The sequence below is a fragment of the Phalangium opilio genome, unplaced genomic scaffold, assembly GCF_054372755.1.
Source record: "Phalangium opilio isolate 3A_F unplaced genomic scaffold, DU_Popi_V2 ptg000060l_1, whole genome shotgun sequence".
Lineage (NCBI taxonomy): Eukaryota > Metazoa > Arthropoda > Arachnida > Opiliones > Phalangiidae > Phalangium > Phalangium opilio.
Genome location: NW_028324177.1, coordinates 1,134,295 through 1,156,119, shown reverse-complemented (window position 1 = coordinate 1,156,119; position 21,825 = coordinate 1,134,295). Strand labels below are relative to the sequence as shown.

The window sequence follows — 21,825 nt, the reverse complement described above, 5'->3', positions numbered from 1 at the left end:
CATCACATAAACCGTTTCGTAGTCGTGGACAAATCATGGAGGTCTGTAGCTGGGTTCCTAAATTTATAAATGCTCTCACCATACAGCATATTTCTGGGTGTAGTCATGGTTTTGCTGAGCTATGCCGTTATGAAAAACTGCGACCAAGTCATCATTGATCCAGTTGCGTAGTCATAGTCAAATCATCGAGTTTCGCCGTTATTCCATAAAGTCAGCCTTATAGACGTATAAAAATTTCAGACCAAGACATCATGGATCCAGTTGCTTAGTTATAGTCAAATCATTGAGTTTCGCCGTCAGCCAAATTCACTACGCAACTGGATCAATGATGTCTTGGTCCGAATTTTTTAAAACGTCTTAGTCAAATAATCGAGCTTCGCCATTATTCCATAAAATCAGCCTAGTAGCTTGCTAATATGTATGCATGAAGTCATAGTTCGCTGACATGAGCCTCTATAAATATTTCAATGAAACATATGACTAAGGCATCACATAACCTGTTTCGAAGTCATGGACAAATCATCGAGCTATACAAGGCAAGACATAATCCGTTTCATAGTCATGGACAAGTCATGAACGCCTGCAGCTCCGTTCCTAAAATTTATTTATGCTCGATTTTGAGTCGAAAATGATCTTTGACATTTTGTCGTCCGGGCAACTGTTTTCGAGTTATGATTTTAGTGTTTTAGGGATGACCCCTTAATTATATTAGCATTGTATTTCAGTTTCTTAAGTAAATTTAGGGGGTCATTTATAAAATACTCAAATCATAACGCGAAAACAGTGGCTCGGACGAAAAAATGTCATAGAAAATTTTCGACTCAAAATCGCCCATAGAACATCTCCCATTATTTATGCCAGACTTATCAGAAACACCCTTTATGCAATTAAAATTTATTTACTTATTTTGCTATAAAAACTGCAAATATATAAGTCTCGTTTTGTTACATGGTTCGCATTTCTTATAAAACCTTCGTACACTTAAGTCGTTGAGTTATGTTTTATCTGGTTTTTTAAAATTTACAGGGAGCTCCTATGTTAATCCCTTATTAAAAACGCACTGAAGTTTCTTAAATGGAAGAATTGGTTTTTTTTTGAAAATCGTCTAAATTATATGATAAAGTTGAAGCGTCACGAAAATGAATATCTGAGAGATATCGGACGTAAAGCGCACCGGTAAGTTGATTCCTTCTAGTCACATTGTAGTTTTTAAATCACCAAGAATTCAGGGTCTTTGTTAATGCTGTGCACGATGTCCGAAGAAACAGTGAATTAGCTATTAACGATAACAACAGACAAATTAGTCGAATCCTGGATCGATTTCTAAGCCAAGAATGCGGCGATGTTCGAAATCATTTATTTATGTATGTAAACTTGTTTTTAATTTATATATTTAACCAAAAACTTTGAAAATTGTAGGTTAATTAACAATTTTTATGTTGAGGCGTTTGAAGCCCTTTTTCATGGAGAGAGTAAGGATGTCGGTATAAACCCAAAAATTTCACCCCCCTTCTTTCCGCCCTTTCAGGGGGGGGGGTAAAATTTTTTGGTTTATACCGACATCCCTGGGGTAGGGGGATATGGGGGGGAATTGATGACGTCACGTGATGGTGTTGCGGGGGGAGGGGGGGATTGACGACGTCACGTGATGTTGTTGGCGGGAAATTTGAATTGGTGCGTCCTTGTTGGTGGATGTTTTAGGGGTATATTTTAGCGTCTTTGGTGATGCTTGTTGTCGATTGTTGCGCCACCTGGTGTTGGGGTTTTTTTTATTTTATGATGTGGCTAATTTTAGGCTTATTGTATGGTAGATCTTCCTTGTTGGTGGATGTTTTGGGGGTATATTTTAGCGTCTTTGGTGATGCTTGTTGTCGATTGTTGCGCCACCTTAGGGTGGGGTTTTTTATTTTATTTTATGATGTGGCTAATTTTAGGCTTTTTCTATGGTAGATCTTGAAAAAAATAGGCTTATGCAATGGTAGATCCTGAAAAGATAGGCTTATGCTATTGTAGGCTTAATTTATGGTAGATCCTCTTAGGCTTATGCTATTGTAGGCTTAATTTATGGTAGATCCTCTTAGGCTTATGCTATTGTGTATCCTCAAAAAGGTAGGTTTTTTCTATGGTAGATCCTGGTTGGTTTATGCTATATTAGATCCTGAAAAGATAGGTTTATGCTATTGTAGGCTTATTTTATGGTAGATCCTGGTAGTTTTATGCTATATTAGATAGGTTTATGCTATATTAGATAGGTTTATGCTATATTAGATAGGTTTATGCTATATTAGATAGGTTTATGCTATATTAGATAGGTTTATGCTATTTCAGGCTTATTCTATGGCAGATCCTGATAGGTTTATGCTATATTAGATCATGAAAGATAGGTTTATGATAGGCTTAGTCTATGGTAAATGCCGAAAAAGATAGGTTTATGCTATTGTAGGCTTATTTTATGGCAGATCCTGGTAGGTTTATGCTATTGTAGGCTTATTTTATGGCAGATCCTGGTAGGTTTATGCTATATTGGATCGTGAAAGATAGGCTTATGCAAAGTTTATTCTTTTGTAAATGCTGTAAAAGAAAGGCTTTTGGTATTTTAGACTTATTCTATGGTAGATCCTGGCAGGCTTATGCTGTATTAGATTCTTTGGTAAATGCTGCAAAAATATACTCTAATGCTAGGTTATTCTATGGTAGATCCTAGGCGTTTTAAAATAGCTTCGTACATGCATTTTATAACTTGATCATTCAAAAGGTTGTAGTGAAATGAAAACTAAATTTATCGTTCAGTTTCCATGCCTCGGTCTTTGTTAGAGTGAAGACGCTACCCGCGTTGAATACTATCTCCCCTCCATAACGGTTACTTTTATTTTCAAGTTTAAGTAACGATAATTACCCCAGTCGTTGAATAGATCTTCGTCCACTCCTCCTTAAATTCCCTCAAAACGTCTTCTGATATGGTAACAATGAATCTATCCTTTTCTGTCAAAAGTAGACTTGGCTCGTATTCACCCCGAAAACGGCATAACATTCATCCCCAAAGTCTAACGAGTGCATTTGCGCGGTTTTCTTGAGAGTTCGGGTTGATAATTAGCCTGAGGGTATATTGACTGATGCTTTTTTATTGTCCTTTCTTGGCTACATACCAGGTGATTTAGGACCTTAAAAGGGGGCGTGGCTAAAGCGTAACGAATGGAATTTATCCCCGTCGGCTTTTTATTTATAGGTAGAATAACCTGGTGGTGGTTTTCTTGATGGCGTCAGCACTAATTTTTGATGACGTCACGTGGCTGATACCTGTAGGGGTAGGCTTATGCTAGGCTTATGTTATGGTAGATCCTGAAAAGATAGGCTTTTGCTAGGTTTATTCTTTGGTAAATGCTGAAAGATATGCTTATGCTTGGTTTCTTCTATGGTAGATCCTAGTAGGTTTATACTATATTAGAGCTTGAAACATGGACTTTTGCTAGGTTTATTCTTGGTAAATGCAGAAAAATATAGTCTTATGCTAGGTTATTCTATTGTAGATCGTGGTAGGTTTATACTATACTAGTTCTTGAACCATAGGCTTATGCTAAGATATTCTATGATAGATCCTGAAACAATGGCTTATGTTAGGTTATTCTAGTTGTATAGGCGGAAGAATCAGAGTTTGTATTAGGTTTAGAACATTTAATGAGCACGAAAATCTGATTTTTCATAGAAAAATTACTACCGTTTTTTCATACGAATACTACTAAAATACACATGAATATTGATTCAAATACTGGCATTTATATAATACTACCTAAAAAAATCACCAATTTTATCCTGCACGAGTGGCTTATTAGAAACTAATACTGAATTTCATACGAATAATACTAAATTACACGTGATTTATATAAAATACATGGAAAAGTTATAGCTGATTACTACTAAAATACACATGAATATTGAATAAAATACTGGCATTTATATAATACTACCTTAAAAAACACCAATTTTACCATGCAGAAGTGGCTTATTAGAAACTAATACTGAATTTCATACGAATAATACTAGATTACACGTGATTTATAAAAAATACATGCAAAGGTTATAGCTGACTACTACTACTAAAATACCCATGAATATTGATTAAAATACTGGTATTTATATAATACTACCTAAAAAAATCACCAATTTTATCCTGCATGAGTGGCTTATTAGAAACTAATACTGAATTTCATACGAATAATATTAAATTACACGTGATTTATATAAAATACATGCAAACGTTATAGCTGATTACTACTAAAATACACATGAATATTGAAAAAAATACTGGCATTTATATAATACTACCTTAAAAAACACCAATTTTACCCTGCTCAAGTGCCTTATTATATACTAATGTTGAACTTAATACAAACAATACTAAATTACACGTGATTTATATAAAATACATGCAAAGGTTATAGCTGACTACTACTACTAAAATACCCATGAATATTGATTAAAATACTGGCATTTATATAATACTACCTAAAAAATCACCAATTTTATCCTGCACGAGTGGCTTATTAGAAACTAATACTGAATTTCATACGAATAATACTAAATTACACGTGATTTATATAAAATACATGCAAACGTTATAGCTGACTACTACTAAAATACACATGAATATTGAATAAAATACTGGCATTTATATAATACTACCTTAAAAAACACCAATTTTATCATGCTCAAGTGGCTTATTATAAACTAATACTGAATTTCATACGAATAATACTAGATTACACGTGATTTATATAAAATACATGCAAAGGTTATAGCTGACTATTACTAAAGTACACATGAATTTGGACTAAAATACAAACATTGTTATGATGCAAAGTGAAACATACCCTTTTTTTATGAAGCAAAAGTTGATTTGTATTAACTATGATGCTTCCAAAATTCTATTGCATCTCAAAAGTCACTGCCGTGCCTGACTTAAATCTCTGGTGAATCATCAGTCCATCTGTAACACGGGCACAAGTCCTTAATCCGGTATTTAAACTCACCGCACAGAGTACAAAAGTTTCGCTCGTCAAGAAGATGTCTTCGCTCTTTATAGGTCGACATACGGATAAGGTCTGTCTGAAGTGCGCACAGTCACGTGATGTGCAGAAATAATTTAATTGGCCGCAGTCAGGCACGTCTTTTAAAGTCCCAGCACAATGAGGGCAGTGTAGATGACCCGTACGTGGCATGGGGGCATACCCTATTTTTTGAGGTTTTCATGAACATTTTCGGCCATACCGAAAGAGATGTGGTCAGATGAATGAAATATACCGGAATATAACTTATTATGCTAAAAAACTTACCGATCTTAACATTTCCGAGTAAAGTATACACGAATATGGCTAGACTGTCTCATATGTTTTCTATTTAGCACACATTTTAAGGGACATTTTTACCAAAACAAGAATTACATATTACGTAAGGTGCATCGGAGGAAACACGTGATTTCTTACTAGAATGTCACCAACCTTTCTCTAGAGAGTTCGGAAGTGAAATGACTCTCTATAGTTTACAAAAGCCCCTTTTGGCCACCCAGGTGTGTGTTATATGACATTAAGGGGGAGGAGGGGGTCGAACATGGTTCATAACAAAAGAATTTATCCCAATCTGTCTTTTACTTATACGTAAACACGTTCAGACGTGTCGTAATGGCTTTTGGGGGCGTGGTCGAACCAGTTTTATTGTTATTAAAGGAATTTATTTTGTCCTTTCTTTAATTGGACCACCCACCAGGTTTTATGAAATTGAAAGGGGGGGAGGGTAAACCTTTATCTCCATCTGTTTTTTATTTATAAGTATACACGTTCAGACGTGTCTTAATGGCTTTGGGAGGGGGGGGTAGAACCATTTGTAGTGCAAGGTTATCAATGGAATTTATTTTTAGAGTGATTTATTGCTTTATTAATAGGGGCTGGTGATTCATCCTACAAGGGGGTTCAAGCATTTAATTGATTACAGGTGTTTGCCCCGAGGGCCTTATTAGGACAAGTCTCAACAATTTTGAGATGTTTCCGTTGCGTCAACAAAAAGGCAATATATCATTACACCGAAGCATTGACCTAAACGTACTATATTTATCGAAATTATCGGCAGCGTAATCAAAAATTCGGGGGAAAACGTAAAACGGTATTGAAAGAAGCATCATTCACAACGCATTTCGTGTTAGAAGTAAAAAACAATCGAAACGTTTTTGATCAACTACGATACATTTCTTCGAAACGAAAACGCTAATTTACAATTCCTAAAATCCCATAGAAATACATGGGAAAATGAATAAACCACCGAAACGAAATCAGTCGTTTAGGATACATTTTACCGAAACGAAAAGCGGCATTTGAAAAACATTTCAAATTGTTAAAAACGTTGAGTTAAATTTTAGCTAAATATATCAAAATTACTCTATGTTTCACCAAAAAAAAAACTTTTAATTTAGCACCGATTAAGAATTTAGGATACATTTCTTAACGGTATATACTCCACCCAAGGGGGTGGGAGGGGGAAGGAGATAAACAAAGATGTTAACGGCATGATTGTAAAAATAACTCACTCTTACACGCTGAAGGGTCCGTTACCATTAGGTGCGGGAGGTTGCTACGTTCTCCCCATCCCCATTGCATGTTTTGAGTTGTTATGGAGGCAAGTACACAAAGGTTGACAAGAATACGCCAGATCTTGGAGTACAACCCCCTAAAAACTACTTATTGTACTATTTATTTCATTGATCTTGCGAATGCTGAAATTCTTTAATCTCTGGTTTCAGAGTTTGGACGAGATTGTTTGAAGAATGACGTCATCTTACAAACATGTTGAAACGCGCCCGTAAAGAATAACTTAATCCTTTTGTTAAGAAATACTCTTTGTAATCTCTTTTGTATTTTTAAAAAATAAATGTGTCACCTTTTAAAAATAATAAGCCACTTGTGCATGGTAAAATTTGTGTTTTTTAAGGTAGTATTATATAAATGCCAGTATTTCAATCAATATTCATGTTTATTTTAGTAGGAGAAGTAAGCTATAACGTTTGCATGTATTTTATATAAATCACGTGTAATTTAGTATTATTCGTACGAAATTCAGTATTAGTTTCTAAGGGTAAAATTAGTGATTTTTTAGGTAGTATTATATAAATGCCCGTATTTTAATCAATATTCATGGGTATTTTAGTAGTAGTCAGCTATAACCTTTGCATGCATTTTATATAAATCACGTGTAATTTAATATTGTTTGTATGAAAATCAGTATTAGTTTCTAATAAGGCACTTGTGCACGGTAAAATTGGTGTTTTTTTAGGTTGTTTTATATAAATGCTCTTATTTTAATCAATATTCATTGGTAATTTAGTAGTAGTCAGCATAACCTTTGCATGTATTTTATATAAATCACGTGTATTTTAGTATTATTCGTATGAAATTCAGTATTAGTATATAATAAGGCACTTGTGCATGGTAACATTGGTATTTTTTAAGATAGTATTATATAAATGCCAGTATTTTAATCAATATTCATTTGTATTTTAGTAGTATTCGAATGAAAAAAACTGTAGTAATATTTCTATGAAAAATCAGATTTTCGTGCTCATTAAATGTTTTAAACCTAATACAAACTCTAATTCTTCCGCCTATACAACTAAAATAACCTAGCATAAGCCTATTTTTTCCAGGATCTAACATAGAAAAACTTAGCATAAGACTATATTTTTCAGCATTTACCAAGAATAAACCTAGCAAAAGCCTATGTTTCAAGAATTACTAGAGCATAAGCCTAAGGTTTAGACACGTGACGTCATTAAAACGCGTCTGGTCGTGTATACCTATAAATAAAAAGCCGATGGGGATAAATTCCATTCGTTACGCTTTAGCCACGCCCCCTTTTAAGGTCCTAAAACACCTGGTATGTAGCCAATAAAGGACAATAAAAAAGACAAGCATCAGTCAATATACCCTCAGGCTAAATATCAACCCTTACTCTGAAGAAAACCGCGCAAATGCACTCGTTAGACTATGGGCATGAATGTTATGCCGTTTTCGGGGGTGATACGAGCCAAGCCTACTTTTGACAAAAAAAAATGGATGGAACCATTGTTAGCATCTCGGAAGACGTTTTGAAGGAATTTATGGAGGAGTGGACGGAGATCTATTCAGCGTTGGAAACTGGCGACTTGGGTAATTATCGTTACTTAAACTTGAAAATAAAAGTAACCGTTATGGAGGGGAATATAGTATTCAACGAGGGTAGCGTCTTCACTCTAACAAAGGCCGAGGCAGGGAAACTGAACGGGAAATTTAGTTTTATGAAATTTCACTACAACCTTTGAATGATCAAGTTATTAAATGCATGTACGAAGCTATTGTAAAACGCCTAGGCACTATCATAGAATAACCTGGCTTAAGAGTATATTTTTGCAGCATTTACCAAAGAATCTAATACAGCATAAGCCTGCCAGGATCTACCATATAATAAGTCTATCTTTTTCATGATCTAATATAGCATAAGCCTATCTTTCACGATTACCATAGAATAAGCCTATCATAAACCTATATTTTAAGATCTATAATTGCATAAACCACCCAGGATCTAACATAGAATAAGCCTAGCATAAGCCTATCTTTCAAGATATTCCATAGAATAACCTAGCATAAGCCCATCTTTTTCAGGATCAACAATAGCATAAGCCTATCTCTACAGGTATCAGCCACGTGACGTCATCAAAAATTAGCCATGACGTCATCAAGAAAACCACCACCAGGTGGCTCAACAATTCAAATTTCCCGCCAAAACCATCACGTGATGTCATCAATCCCCCCATCTCCCCCCGCCAACACCATCACATGACGTCATCCATCCCCCCAATTCCCCCTCCCCCCTAAAGGGTGAAGCTCCCCCCAACCCCAGGGATGTCTCTATAACACCAAAAATTTTACCCCCTCCCCCTGAAAAGGGGGAAAGAAGGGGGGTAAAATTTTTGGTGTTATAGGGACATCCTTACTCTCTGATGTCTCAAAAGTTATACCTGACAATACCATGGATACACTTGATGAACTTGCCCAGTTCCCTAAAATCCAGTCCCCTACCATCAGGCGAGCTAGTTTGGCCTACATGGGAGGGGTAATTCTTAGCTTCTGTGAAAAGGATGATAGTTTTGAGGCATGTTGATATGTAAATATAAGTGTGCCAGCATCTGTTTCACCTCGATTTGGCCTCATTAACATAGCTACTAGACGGAATCCTCGGTACCCCATAGTAGAGCTTTTGTAGCGACACTCGAGGTGATTCAAAATTTTGTCGAAGCTACAATACCGTACTTGCCAAGATCAAGAATCCTGAAAAAAAAGTAGAGTCTCTATTAATTCCCAAGCTTGAAAAGAGCCCTGTATTAAACTGTGGAATTCAACAACACATCCAGAAAATGGCAGAGACTATTGTGAAACGCCTAGTTCCCCCTCTTCCGGACAATTTAATACAAAACATTTCCCAAAAGTTTGAAAAGGTTAAACACCTCCAATATAAACGAGTTAGTCGTAGAGTATTAAGTTGTAACTACAGATGACATGACGAACATTCACAGTTTAAAAATTGTTTATTGAAATGCAAAATACTTATTAACATTACGCACATATATAATGTTTAATGTTATTTTAGAAAACAAACAATACCGGTGTAATATTTTTAAATAACACAAAAAAGTACCAAGAGCCAAATTTAAAATATTTAGTGAGAGTGAAACAATGCAGTTTAAAATAATGAAATTATGTTCAAAATGAAGCTCAAAACCTACTTCACGCCTCATAACCCCAAGTTAATATAAATCAGAAACATTTAGAAAACGACTCCTAAATACAGTTCACTTTCGAAACCATTTTACATAGGAATAGTATTAGAAACTTATTTTAGCACGTCCCGAGTTGTCCCGGCTTGTAAAAACATGCCAAACGAAATAATTTAAGTAAAATTATGAAATTAGGTTCAAAATGAAGCTCAAAACCTACTTCACGCCTCATAGAATACCCCAAGTTAATATAAATCGGAAACATTTAGAAAACGACTCCTAAATACAGTTCACTTTCGAAACCATTTACATAGGAATAGTATTAGAAACTCATTTTAGCACGTCCCGAGTTGTCCCGGCTTGCAAAAACATGGCCAAACGAAATAATGGAAGTAAAATTATGATATTATGTTCAAAATGAAGCTTAAAACCTACTTCACGCCTCATAGAATACCCCAAGTTAAATACCGGACGCAACTAACACCCTCAGCCATTCTTAGCAGAATAAGGGAAGGATATACACCAACAAAATGAGGGAAAGTAGACACCATACCGTAGACGATTTTGAACATCTGTTCTTAAACCAGGCGGGGATGGGACATATACAAACTTACTCGGATCAAAGTGTAATGAGAGGGTACGGATTAGGAAATTTCATTTCTAACGCCTTTCGAAGTGCCATGCCCCTACTCAATCGGGGTATGACATATTTAGGAAAAAGGTTTCTTAAAACGGGGGCTAAAGTAGCCTCAGACACGGTAAGAGGAGTACCCATTCAGGAATCTCTAAGAAACAGGCTCAAAACGGCAGGGAAAGAAACCATTATATCCGCCGCTAACCAGATAGATAAAATGACGGGTAGCGGTTACCGTAATAAAAGGAAACGACCCGGAAAAAATAATCTCACGCCTAGAAAAGCTGGGAAGAGAAGTTGAAAAATTAAAATACCTTCTCTCGCAGATATTTTTTCGAGGCAAAAATGAGCTTACTACACCCTAATTCACAGAGCTGTGTGAATTCGGAATTGAATATTTTCGAAATACCTATGACACAAACTGGTATCACATCCGGAGAATGGGTGGAATTCAATCCAATTTCGAGCATAACCAACAACTCACCGATGACGTTTCTCAATAGCGGGAATTCTGAAACTTACATTGATATATCGAAAACACTTATTCCAAGTACAGGTAGAATTCAAGAAAACGGACGGTACCCTACCGAAAGCCGCAGTCACCGCCGTCGATGGGACGGTGATATCGCCTGCAGACGTAAAAGCATCGATTAACTTATTTCTGCATAGTCTGTTCCCGGAAGTCCATCTTTTTTTGAATGAAAAATCGGTGACACCCTCAGCTCAAAATTATCCTTAAAAAAGCTATATTCAAACGTTATTGACTTATGGTGATAGTTACCTCACTTCGGGTTTGTATTATAAAGACTCCACGCCGCATTTCAACAACTTCGATTCGAAAAAGGATTCGAAAAAAGAGCTACATTGGCTAGAAAGGGTGTTATAGATTTAATAGGTTCGCTACATATTGACATATGCAACCAACCTAGGTATCTAATTAATTTGGTAGATTTAAAATTCGTTTTCGGAAAGCCGAATACCGACTTTTGTCTGCTCGGTACAGAACCCTGTACGGTAAATATAAAATCTGCCTCTCTGTTTATAAGACGCGTGAAATTAGTGTCCGAAGTGCCCCTCGCCCACGCTAGAATCTTGCAAACAAGTAGGGCCAAATACCCATTTACTAGAACTGAGTGTACTTCTTTTTCAATTCCTAAAGGTAATATGAGTGTGGTGCAAGACCATTTATTTACAGGGGCAATTCCCCGCCTGTTGGTTGTAGTCATAGTGAAGCAAACAGCTTTCTTGGGCGAGTTGAAATCGAACCCAATTAACTTCCAACATTTTAATTTGAATCACATTGGCGTGTTCGTGGACGGTAGTTCCATCCCGCATAAACCTCTCACCCCAAATTATGCCGAAAATTGCTACATTCAGTCGTTTTATAACTTAACGTTAATGACCGGTCAGTTTCAGTTGGACGAGGGAAATCAGATAAACAGGGAAGAGTACCCCGCCGGGAATTGTTTCTATTGCTACGATCTCACCCCCGATTTGGTATCTAACGCATCCCATTTTCATTCGATTAAAAACGGAAATTTAAGATTAGAATTAAAATTTGCAGTTGCACTTCCAGAAACGGTCGCGGTAGTTTTATACGCCGAATTTCAAAGTTTAATGGAAATAGACCGTAATCGAACGGTTACGATAGAATAATGGACACCATTCAAATAAGAAACATTTTAACGAAAGATAAACATACTAAGGGAATTTTCAAGGGGGTTTTTGCCGCCAATACAGTGGCAAAACACGTTATCTCATTTCCCTCTTTATACGTTATAAATACCGCCCTCGATAATAGTAGCGGGGTCCATTGGTGTGGGGTGTACTTTTCAAGATCCGGAAACGCGGAATTCTGGGATTCTTTCGGGAATCCACCCGACATCTTTCAGTTTTCGGATTTCGTCGAAAGAAATAGTAAAACTGTCACGTATAATTCAATGCAGTTACAAGGTAATTCTAGTATGACATGTGGGTGTTTTTGTGTGTATTTCGGTCTTTTCCGCTGTAGAGGTATTGAGATGTTTGAAATTATATCTAGATTTTCAAAGAATAAAAATTATAATGATTGTATGATTCGGGTATTTATCTATAAAAGATATTCAATAAAACTATAGATTTTTTCCATTACTTGTTTATTTATTCTTTTTTTTTAACATTTTTATGTAATAATGCCCGTAGGCTAGCGTTCATATACCCGAAGAAAGTAAGTACTTTTTATTATCACATGGGTTAAGAGCTAATTTCTTCTGTCTAACAGTATATATTATGTTTCTCGCTGGCAATCCGCTGCATCGTTCACATTGACGCGGTTCTGTTGAAAAGACAATCCCGGTAGTCTGAATGCGTAATACTTCTTTTGACGGTTCTTCTGCAAATGCCTTTCGCAGTTTTCTTCTCTCCTCTCTCACTCAAAATCGAGTAAAGCTTGGGTCTCAAACCGATAAACTCTAGAAAATTTAGATTTTAATGGCTTCTCTAGTTCTCATTTAACGGTGGGCCATACCTTTGATAATCTCAGAATCCATCTCATCCTTCATTTTTCCTAAATTTATTATCGCGGTTAGAATGAGTTGTAAAGTATATAAACACAAAAATCATACCCAAGACTTTCTTATTTTTTTCGCTATAAACTGGGTGTGTTTTAGGATAGCCTGAAAAATCGAAAAGGTCTGAATGTTCAGAAAAATCTTGGAAAACATCCTCGGTTTTGATGTTGTACATCAAACTGTCTATAAATATAAAAAAATTTACATTACACAAACTAATTATATTCACACGAAAATTTACCTGTATCTGTAAACTGTAACTGAGCTCTATTCCCATAATTCGCTCTCATGAAATCATAATGAAAACGGAATAAAACGATTTTACTCAGGTCCAAAATGGTAAACCCTGTTTGGAAAAATATTAGATATAGATATTGTACATTATTTGAAACAGTCGAAATACCTGTATATATTGGGCGGTCTAATGTCGAAGTTTTTTTGATCATCTGAATGCCTACTAATTCATGGTGGAACATCGTAAAGCTTTTATAGGCTGGGGATGACGCTTTTTTTGTAGCAAACTTTGGGTCGGAAGTTAGAATAAAATGTATTCTATTCCTCATATTTTCCATCGTTTTACCTTATACAGAATGTGCGTATTAATAATAATGCGACGATAGATATTTTAATTGTGTTTAATTACATACCGAAAACGGAATTTACGAGGTATTTAAATAATTTTTCTCGAAATCATTCGCCGCTTGCTTCCTTTTTTCGGTGTTAAAGACGATGTAAGGACGTAACCAGGGCCCTTGGTTGAACGTTAAAATCTTATCTACCTTGGTTAATTTCAAACCCTTTTCTATGTAGTATTTCAAGTTTCCATAGTGTAAGACGTACGATTCTTTTGTATCTAAATTGGGGACTAATTTCGGCGGCGTATCTTTTAATGTCATTCCATTTTCTTCCATAAGCAATTTATAGTATGGTGAGAACATACCGACAGTAATTTTTTTTGACTCTAGGCAGTTATGTTCGTTATGTATTGATTTGGGATATTCCAGAGTGCACTGTATTATAAAGCCGTATCCAGACTCGTCAGACGTGTTAAGTACGATTTTCTCAGCATAATCCAGTAGAGTTTCGGTTTCCACCCGAGTGAATCCATTCATAGGGAGAAAATCCATCATCATAATTCCTTCAGTAAATAAATTAAATATAAGAAACCAATCTATTTTAAAGAGGTTGAAAATCTTTAGAAACATACCATATAAATTATTTAAATCCAGATACATAATGTAATTGCTAGGTTTGGTAGAATCGTACTTTTCGAGGTGTTTATTATTCGCTATGGCGTGTCTATTGGAGATCATCGATACCCCACCCCTTATACCCCGTTCAAGGAACAAATGAATGTCAGGGTCTAAAATCAACTCTAATTTTTCGTCCGTCATTTTGAGCGCTGCTTGCCACGCGAACCCTGCGCGGAAATATTTCGATAAAAATGAAAACTACATTAAAGTTTTAAATATTACCAGGTCCGGTGTATGAATGGGCACAGTCAATACCGTAATATTGCATGCACATATCACGGAATTTTTCAAAGACCGTAGCGAGTTGAAGCGTATCGATTTGAACGTAAAGGTCAAGAAGTTCGCCTAATTACATGTTTTAATAGAATTTAATATATTAAATTAATATTAATTAATAATAAAACTTACCGAGATTTTTAATGTTAAAACCTCTCCATACAGATTTAGCATGCTCATAACTTTCGTCCGATATGCCTTCACCAGTTAAAGCGCTAAAATACGCTTCTTTGGGAGGAATTTGACATTCATAAAACTTTTTAATCGAGTCGATATATTCGTATGGATATGATAATTTTCTCAGGATGAGCTCTACTTGTCCCGGAGTATAAAACTCACGTAGCCGGGGGAATTTTCAGCCCCTTCCTGCGCTATGTTGGGTACTAAGTTTTCGAGCGAAGCGGGTAGAAACCGCAGAGAGTCGATGAAATGTAGCTTTCCAATACCGAAAGAAATGTACGTTTCGGTATTGGATGGAATACAGAATAACTTTTCATCCTTCTGCAACCCCAGTTTTTGAATGATTAAGTGACTATCATATCTATGAATTAAATATTATACAGGGTGTATCTGAAATGGACGTAGGAGCGGAAGTACTTAGGTTCCTGGGGCCAATATAAGGCGAAACTGTGGTATGACATTTTGTCGTACGTCAACCCATTTGGAAGTTACTTGAACCTAACACTTGCTACTTTGCATAAATCACAGCATGCTGACTTCGTCTAAAACAGTAGGAATTAGGTTTAAGATAGGATGATTTTTGCAAATTTGTGGTTGCCAGCTTAAACAAAAAAGCCTCATAGCCATAGCCAATTTTTAAGAAGTAGAAATTTGTACATCTGGTGACTCATAACGAACATCATTGTAAAACAACATGTTACGATAAGTTTGTTGAAACAACTAACCGATACTAACGGGAAACTGACAGCGATAAGTAGCGCAGTCTAATAAGGAACACCGACTTTTCCTTCATTATTTAAACAATCGAAAGGTTGCAAAAGCGTTCATTTTGTTTTGTGTGCAAGACTACATATCCGGCGACGTCTTGTTTCCATTAAATTAGCAATTTTTAACAATTTAGCAATTTAAAACACTCTGAACCTTTAAAAGCAGAACCTTTTTTACCGTTTTTATTGGCAATTTTCATAGAATAAGAACGAAAATTTCTTCTTAAATTTTTCTCTGCTATTACTTTTGGTAGTACCTCGTGATCAGTGTAGGCCAATCACGAGCCTTCCAACCCTTTCTCGAACAAGTTTGTAGTGTGTGACCTTGAGAAGGAATGTTAGGTTTCATGAAGCCCACTCCTAAGTACGCTATTCAACATAGCGTACCTAATTTGTTACGGGTGAAGTTTCGGGTGAGGCCCAAAAAATACGCCATTACTCCCTCACTGTAATTTTTTGGAGAATGGAATATTCCCTTTTTTGGTCACTTAGAACCATAACAAATAAATTTTCAACATTTAGGTTTCTTCATTATTTGTTGATTTTATAAGGATTAAATTTTACAAATTATGCATTTTACTGCTCAGTTTTAACAGGCGTCGCCCAACATCGCATCCCAAACATTCGCCCACTAACAACATTTATTCACGAATACCGATTTCGATAAGTTGCAACATTAACCTAATCTTTAAACTAAATGCAACCTTTCGATTGTTTGAAGAATGAAGCAAAATGTCGATGTTCTTTATTAGTTTGCGCTACTTATCGGTGTCAGTTTACCGTTAGTATCGGTCAGTTGTTTCAACACACTAAATCGTAACATGTTGTTTTACATTGATGTTCTTTATGAGTCACCAACTGTACAACTTTCTACTCCTTAACAATTGACTATAAAATCTATGGCTATGAGGCTTTTTTTGTTTTAGCTGGCAACCACTATTTTGAAATAATCATCCTATCTTGAACTTAATTCCTACTGTTTTAGACGAAGTCAACATGCTGTGATTTATGCAAACTAGCAAGTGTGAGGTTCAAGTAACTTGCAAATGGGTTGGCGTACGACAAAATGTCACACCACAGTTTCGCCTTATATTGGCCCCAGGAACCCAAATACTTTCGCTCCTACGTCCATTTCAGATACACCCTGTATATTTATGTCATCTTTCTAACAAGGAAAATATTTATTACTTGGAGCAATTATGTGAGACGACGGGGATCCATTTAGGCGTACGCATTTTCAAATTACAGGATTGGTGGGCGACACCCCGGAACTCTCCTAATGATTTAATTATATGTAAAATTTATTGAATTAACGCATTTTAAATATATTAATATTCACCTGAAAAATGGCAATGATCTTTCACGCCGGGGTCTTCCCGAGAAACTGCGTGTCTACATATGTAACAATGTGTAGCTTTCTTACACACCTCCAAGTCTTCAGACGATAAATCCATAGATACAATACTACGTATTTCGTTTAGAATAATCTCCTCCTCCACCAGGAGTCTTTCAATAAATACTTTAGCCGCATCCAACCCTCTATATGTAACCGGTTTTCTAGGTGAACCTACAATTTTTACTGTGTTTAGAAACCGTCTTTAGCAAAATCATAATAATTATTACCATCGGGCCCGATAACAACGTAACTAAAACCGCATGCAATATGTTCAGAAACTTTGGTGGTTGATGATGAGTTTCGTTCGGAGCTGCCGTTTCGTGTTTTCTCAATATAGATTCGAAATCGCAATAAATAACGTGTGAAACTCTGCACATTCACTCAAATTTATCGAAAGATAAAATCGGTTTTCCATGCGGCATTTTAATTTTCTGGGGCTCGTGAATTCCGCAATTTGGAACGTTTTCGCGGTGGTTTCTCTCCGCGTTGGGTCCGGAGAACCGATGTAAACAATACCGACAATACCACACTTTAGCTTTATGATTAGTAAAGTTCGATAAAAGCCTACTAATACTATTAATTAGGCAAAAGTGCTTTTTTTCTCCCTTACAAAGTAAAAGGAGGTCAATTTGACGTGATTCTTCTACGTGATTTTCGCTAACATAGCGGGGGAATACACCCTTTTCTCAAGCGAAAATGTTTATTGACAAGTTACTTTTTCTCTCAAATTTACGTAGTTTTAACACGTTAAGTTCAAAGGGAAACTCGATGTCGCTGCAATCTAACTCGAATTCATACGGTAAATATTTTGAACATCTATTTCCATTCTCTTTAGCCGGGTGTAGACGCGCCAAAATGGCCCACAGGAAGCACTTTCCATCTTAAACATTAAATAGATTTTTTAGATTGCTTTTAAGAAATACTTGACTTTTAAAATGATTGTACCGCGCAATTTTGTAAGGAGCGGAATTCGGGGGAGGATACGCAGGAAATTATTAAACGCTTTAAACTTTACTAATGATCATGGCAATATCTCGCCGATTAGAACTATGTATTTCCGGTTTGTCTCATTGGCTGGCGGACCTGTGTTTGGAAAGTAAATTCGTCTCGGCTCGGAGAGGTTTATTTTGGTTTCCAACTTGTTTATACCCGCGGTCAAATGCTTATCTTAAGAGCTTACATAATGGGGTTCCTTAAGATGGTTAAGTGTAGGTAGGATTTTACTTTACTTAACTAACCCAACCAACACTTGATTCTGATTAATTAGACCACGGGGAGTTCGGAAAAAATAGTGAAAAAATTCTAAACCCGCCGCAAATTGGTCAAAAAAGTTTTTAAAAATTTGAAAATTGCATGTACTTACCGAAATTAAGACTGCTACGCGCCTAAACGCATTCTGCCCTCGATCTTGAAAAATTACCCGGGGGTTAAATATAATAACAAGGACTCGCGACGGAAATCAGGGAGCACACTCTACGGAAAAATAGCTATGAAATTTTAAACACCCGCTGAAACATTTACAATTCTCATACCACAGTAGAAAAATATTTGAAGCAAGCTCAAATTTTAAAAATAAACAACGATATTTTGCTAAATTGCGTAGATTATTTCGTAAGTAAATGAAGATAAACAATAATATTTTGCTAAATTGCGTAAATTATTTCGGAAGTAAATAAAGATAAACAATAATATTTTGGAAAAGGCGTAACATTATTTGGGAAGTAAATGAAGATAAACCACAATATTTTGGAAAAAACGTAACATTACTGGGGAAATAAATGAAGATATCGCAGCTTCTGAAACACTAAGAATAGAGTTGGAACGTAATGAAGATTCTGAAAACAAGGTCACTGATTCTGAACAGCCTGAAAAAGACTACATCCTAAAACTTTTAACTACCAAAAACGAAGACAATATTGATTCAGTGAAAGACAGCCTCATCTCTAAAACAATGGCGCTATGTGAGCAAATAAAAAAAAATGCAAGAACCTGGATGCGTTAATGACTGCGAAGCAGCACATTAATAATGCTGCTAACATCCTTGAGCTCAAAGGCTACACGGAAATATCTAGTCATTTTCAAATGAAAAATAACGGTCCAAGCAATAAAAACATTGAAACACAAAAAAGGATTTTCTCAACAAAGAATAAAAAACCCAATCAACGAGTAAAATATGCAAAGCCAACGTGGTTTGAAAAAATTGATCTAGAAAACTCCTTGAGAAGCGATTGTACCAAAGATGCCGTGAAAACTATACGAAACTGTGATAAAAAACCCCCAGCCTTTCAAATAATCCTACAACCTCCGTCCAAGAAACCAATGGTGTACCTGAAGCTGATGTTCCAGTTTGTGATTCAACTAAAAATGAAATCAAGAAATCCAACTAGCCGGATAACTCTATTGGCTCACCGATTCATTCAGGGATTTATTTCAAAAGAATTATTTCGGTCTCTAGTCAAAAAGAAGTCATTCTTGAGGAAAAAGACATTGAAACCAAGCCTGAAAATGTTCCGGATGCCATAATTGATATAACCCTAACCAATGAGATAATACAAGAAATAAGGACTTTTTTGGACGACGATGCTTGGCGGGTTATAAATGAAGTATTAGAAATAAAGAAGAAATTATGGTCCTGCAATACATGTAAAATAATACAACAAAATTAAACATGATTTCATGCGACACATGCCAAAAATGGTTTCATTGGAAATGCCAAAAATGGTTTCATTGGAAATGCCAAAAGGTTTTAACTGAACCAAACGAAGAAACCTGGGAGTGTAAAAAATGCTTAGTTCCTTAATTTTTAATTACAATGTCTTTCAAAGTTGTTACTGCACCCAAGGAAAGTAACTTGGGAGTGCCAAACATGATTAGTTCCTTAATTTTTAATTAGTCAATAAATGTTTTACAAACTCGTTACATAATTAGTTCCTCTTGAAGAGAACAGGAATAAAAATTCTAAAATGCACGCACTTTGTTCCATCATTTATAAATAAACTCAATTATTTCTTAGCACTTTTAAAATTGAGGTTAACCTTTATGATTACTTATTTACTTGAAATAATTAACAGTCTTACCTGACTAATTAGAGCACAGGGAATTGAAAAACTTAATTAGTTAAAAAAATATCCGTCCGCTTCAAGTTGGTAAAAAACTACTTTGAAATCTCAAAAATCCCTATCTTTAATCTCCAATTAGGGTCGGTTTAGACACAGGTTAGGATAAGGTTGGGTTAGGTGATTTCAAAATGGTTTTTAACTAACTTACCACAGACGAATACCTTTTAGGGAGTGTGTGGGAATAGCCTCTGCACTGCTGCCACACAGTGTCTGGCAATAGCCAATCAACAATTCCCACACAGTTTCCTTGGACAAGTTAGTTACATTTTTAAATTAAAATAGAAGGTCACATTTTGTGTGCGTCAATAGTGATGGGCCTATCATTACGGTGGCCCGCCTGTCGAGGTTTATTGGATCAGGGAGGCTATTCTCTAAGGTCCTTTTGGAGGAATTTCGATCCGAATCTTTTCATTCGGAGTCAATTTCTCCGAATGAAAATAAATGTATTCTGTAAGCACCTTATCCTAATCATACGGTGATAACCTCTCCGAATCATTCGGCGGCCGTAAGAGACGGCCGAATCGGGCATTCGGAGTTTTTACCGCCTCTTTTCCCTCCATCAATCTTAGATTCGCGGAACTTCCGCCGGAGTTTTCTAGTTTTTTTTTCCCATACCTCTTTGTTGGCACCTTGGCTGCGGTTCATATTTTGTTAGTATGGCTGCTTTGTTTTTTCAACTCGAGCTTCATCGCTTGCGATTTGAACGTGGTAATCGCCTTGGCCGTCGCGACTTACGAGTTCAAAGGGTTTTTCGAGACTTAAATCAAGCGTGGGAGTTAGATGATCTTCGGTTCAGGCAAAATTTTAGGTTAACGCGGGACATGGCTTTAGGTATTAGATCGACGGCTTTGCCAGTAGATTTAAAGGTAAGAAAACGTTAAATTTATCATACATTTAAGGGATCATTTCGCTAGATGCAATTACATTAATTAACACAGATTTAATTGTCAATTGTAATAATTTTTGTAACGGGGCTGGGTTGGTTAGAACCACCTATTCTTGACCAATTGCATAAATTATTAGGAATTACTAGATTAAATTAGGTTGTTTCGTTTAGCTTCTATTAAAATTATTGATAGAGGGCTAATGATCTACATTAATGAATGTATAATAATCTCACGAGTTCCACACAATTGGATTATAATTTACGATTAATCGACGTTGTTTTTCTAGGTTCTCATTGCACTGAGGTTTTACGGTAGGGGTTCATACCAGTTAGATGTTGGGCAAAACATTTTTCTTGGTGTAAGCCAATCTAGCGTAAGCCGAAGTCTAAGAGACGTTACTAGGGCTATAAACCGTCATCTAGTACCGAGGCACATAAAATTTCCTGTAACGGAGGTAGAGAAACATGCCATCAAAATGAGGTTTCAAGATGAGTGCAATTTCCCCGGAACTATCGGAGTAATTGATTGCACCCACGTTGCAATCGTGCCACCTCCGAATAATGACCCCGACTTTCCGGAGAGCTCTTATGTGAACCGGAAGTCTTATCATTCCTTAAATGTTCAATTAGTCTGCGACTATGATTTGAACATTCTTGCGGCTAATGCCAAGTTCGCGGGGTCAACGCACGACTCATTTATTTACCGCAGTACAAAAGTTTCAAGACATTTGGAACGGTCATACTTAAATGGGTCATTAAATTATTCTTGGATAATTGGTAATTATTAATTATATTGCTTATCTCTAACATGACTAAAAACTGACCATCCACAAAATTACAAGTAATAATAGGGAGCTAGTATGTGCCAACCAATATATTCATTGCGAGCGGATTTAATTGACCAAATTATTTTAACCAATTTAATTTTATATGGGGAGGTGTGACTGTTTTTTTTTTCAATTTTGAGTTGGG

General features: G+C 36.0%; 2 protein-coding genes across 2 annotated transcripts; one reads left to right on the top strand and one right to left on the bottom strand.

Annotated features, from left to right (window-relative positions):
- The first annotated feature begins 10,838 nt into the window (after nt 1–10,838).
- On the top strand, nt 10,839–12,083 carry LOC149666140 (uncharacterized protein F54H12.2-like). Its single transcript, XM_089841486.1, has 3 exons — nt 10,839–11,005; nt 11,234–11,529; nt 11,587–12,083. The coding sequence occupies exons 1-3, from the start codon at nt 10,839–10,841 to the stop codon at nt 12,081–12,083; spliced, it is 960 nt and encodes a 319-aa protein (XP_089697612.1).
- Nucleotides 12,084–12,616: 533 nt separating this feature from the next.
- Nucleotides 12,617–18,789, bottom strand: LOC149666139 (uncharacterized). Its single transcript, XM_089841485.1, has 15 exons — nt 18,738–18,789; nt 17,582–17,728; nt 16,792–17,019; nt 16,641–16,728; nt 14,845–15,046; nt 14,638–14,761; nt 14,452–14,574; nt 14,184–14,396; nt 13,773–14,114; nt 13,380–13,556; nt 13,218–13,322; nt 13,031–13,159; nt 12,934–12,972; nt 12,809–12,877; nt 12,617–12,741 (listed from the first exon to the last, which is right to left on the bottom strand). Exons 1-15 carry the CDS (start codon nt 18,787–18,789, stop codon nt 12,617–12,619), a joined length of 2,163 nt encoding a protein of 720 aa, XP_089697611.1.
- Between the last annotated feature and the right edge of the window lie 3,036 nt (nt 18,790–21,825).